The sequence below is a fragment of the Metarhizium robertsii genome (genome assembly GCF_000187425.2).
Source record: "Metarhizium robertsii ARSEF 23 chromosome Unknown MAA_Scf_61, whole genome shotgun sequence".
Taxonomy (NCBI): domain Eukaryota; kingdom Fungi; phylum Ascomycota; class Sordariomycetes; order Hypocreales; family Clavicipitaceae; genus Metarhizium; species Metarhizium robertsii.
In genome coordinates, this window is record NW_011942206.1 from 1,797 (window position 1) to 2,606 (window position 810).

Below are 810 nucleotides of genomic sequence, written 5' to 3' on the forward strand. Positions count from 1 at the left end.
CAACATTAATTACTAATTCACCGCCCAAATCCCATTAACACCTCGTGCTAGAGACAGCAGACGCCGCTTCAGCTGCCGTAGATAGGATCCTGAACACTTGGGGAATAAGCTCCAAGCTAGCCCGCTGTGAAGAATGATAGAGCACGAGAAACCGTAGCGAAGGAAGACAAAACACAGACTGTAAGAGCAGAAACTGGATGAAAGGCTTATGGGCCTAATGAGACAAGGGCCAAGTTTCAGAATGTACACATGCCATAGGTTTATAGTTGCCCTTTTGGGATTCTCCACCGGGCGTTAATAAAAATGAATGAATGAATGAATATAGACGAATGTTAGTGTATACTTGTTCTGTCCCGTGACTGAGACCAAAAAACAACGAACCGTCTCGCACCATCCGCAGCCCTGACCATGCCCGGCTCAGGAGCCTTTCCGTTGCCAGCTGCGCGTTCCATTGCCAGGAACTCTCTCAGGGCTTGGCTTTTGCCAGTAGATATATATACTGGGCCCAAAATTGAACCTACCAGCTTGCAACCTTTTGATTTCACAGGTTCTACACCCTTTGCTCGCCGTTCTCATATGTACTCATTTGAAGATTCCGCAGCGGCTTCTCCGTCCACCCCCCCGGCCATCAGAGCGGTCAATCAGCTCCGCCTCGACCAAACATGCACCAGTCAGATTTCCGAATTACGATGCTTGGGGGCCTGATAAATTCAGGCGGTTCCCCGGTTTCACGATAGGCCACGATCCTTCTCGTGAGCGGACCTGGTGGTGGCAGTTTGGATGTCAGAATTGTTGAACGTCACAGCGGAA

General features: G+C 49.8%; 1 protein-coding gene across 1 annotated transcript in view; it reads right to left on the reverse strand.

Moving 5' to 3' along the window:
* MAA_10536 (transposase) overlaps positions 1-452 on the reverse strand; it is a gene marked incomplete at both ends in the record, with an annotated part of 2,231 nt that extends 1,779 nt beyond the window's left edge. Inside the window, one exon of the mRNA XM_007828534.1 lies at positions 382-452. Coding sequence (XP_007826725.1) covers positions 382-452 — 71 coding nt within the window. The remainder of the gene's footprint in view (positions 1-381) is intronic.
* Positions 453-810: the final 358 nt, after the last annotated feature.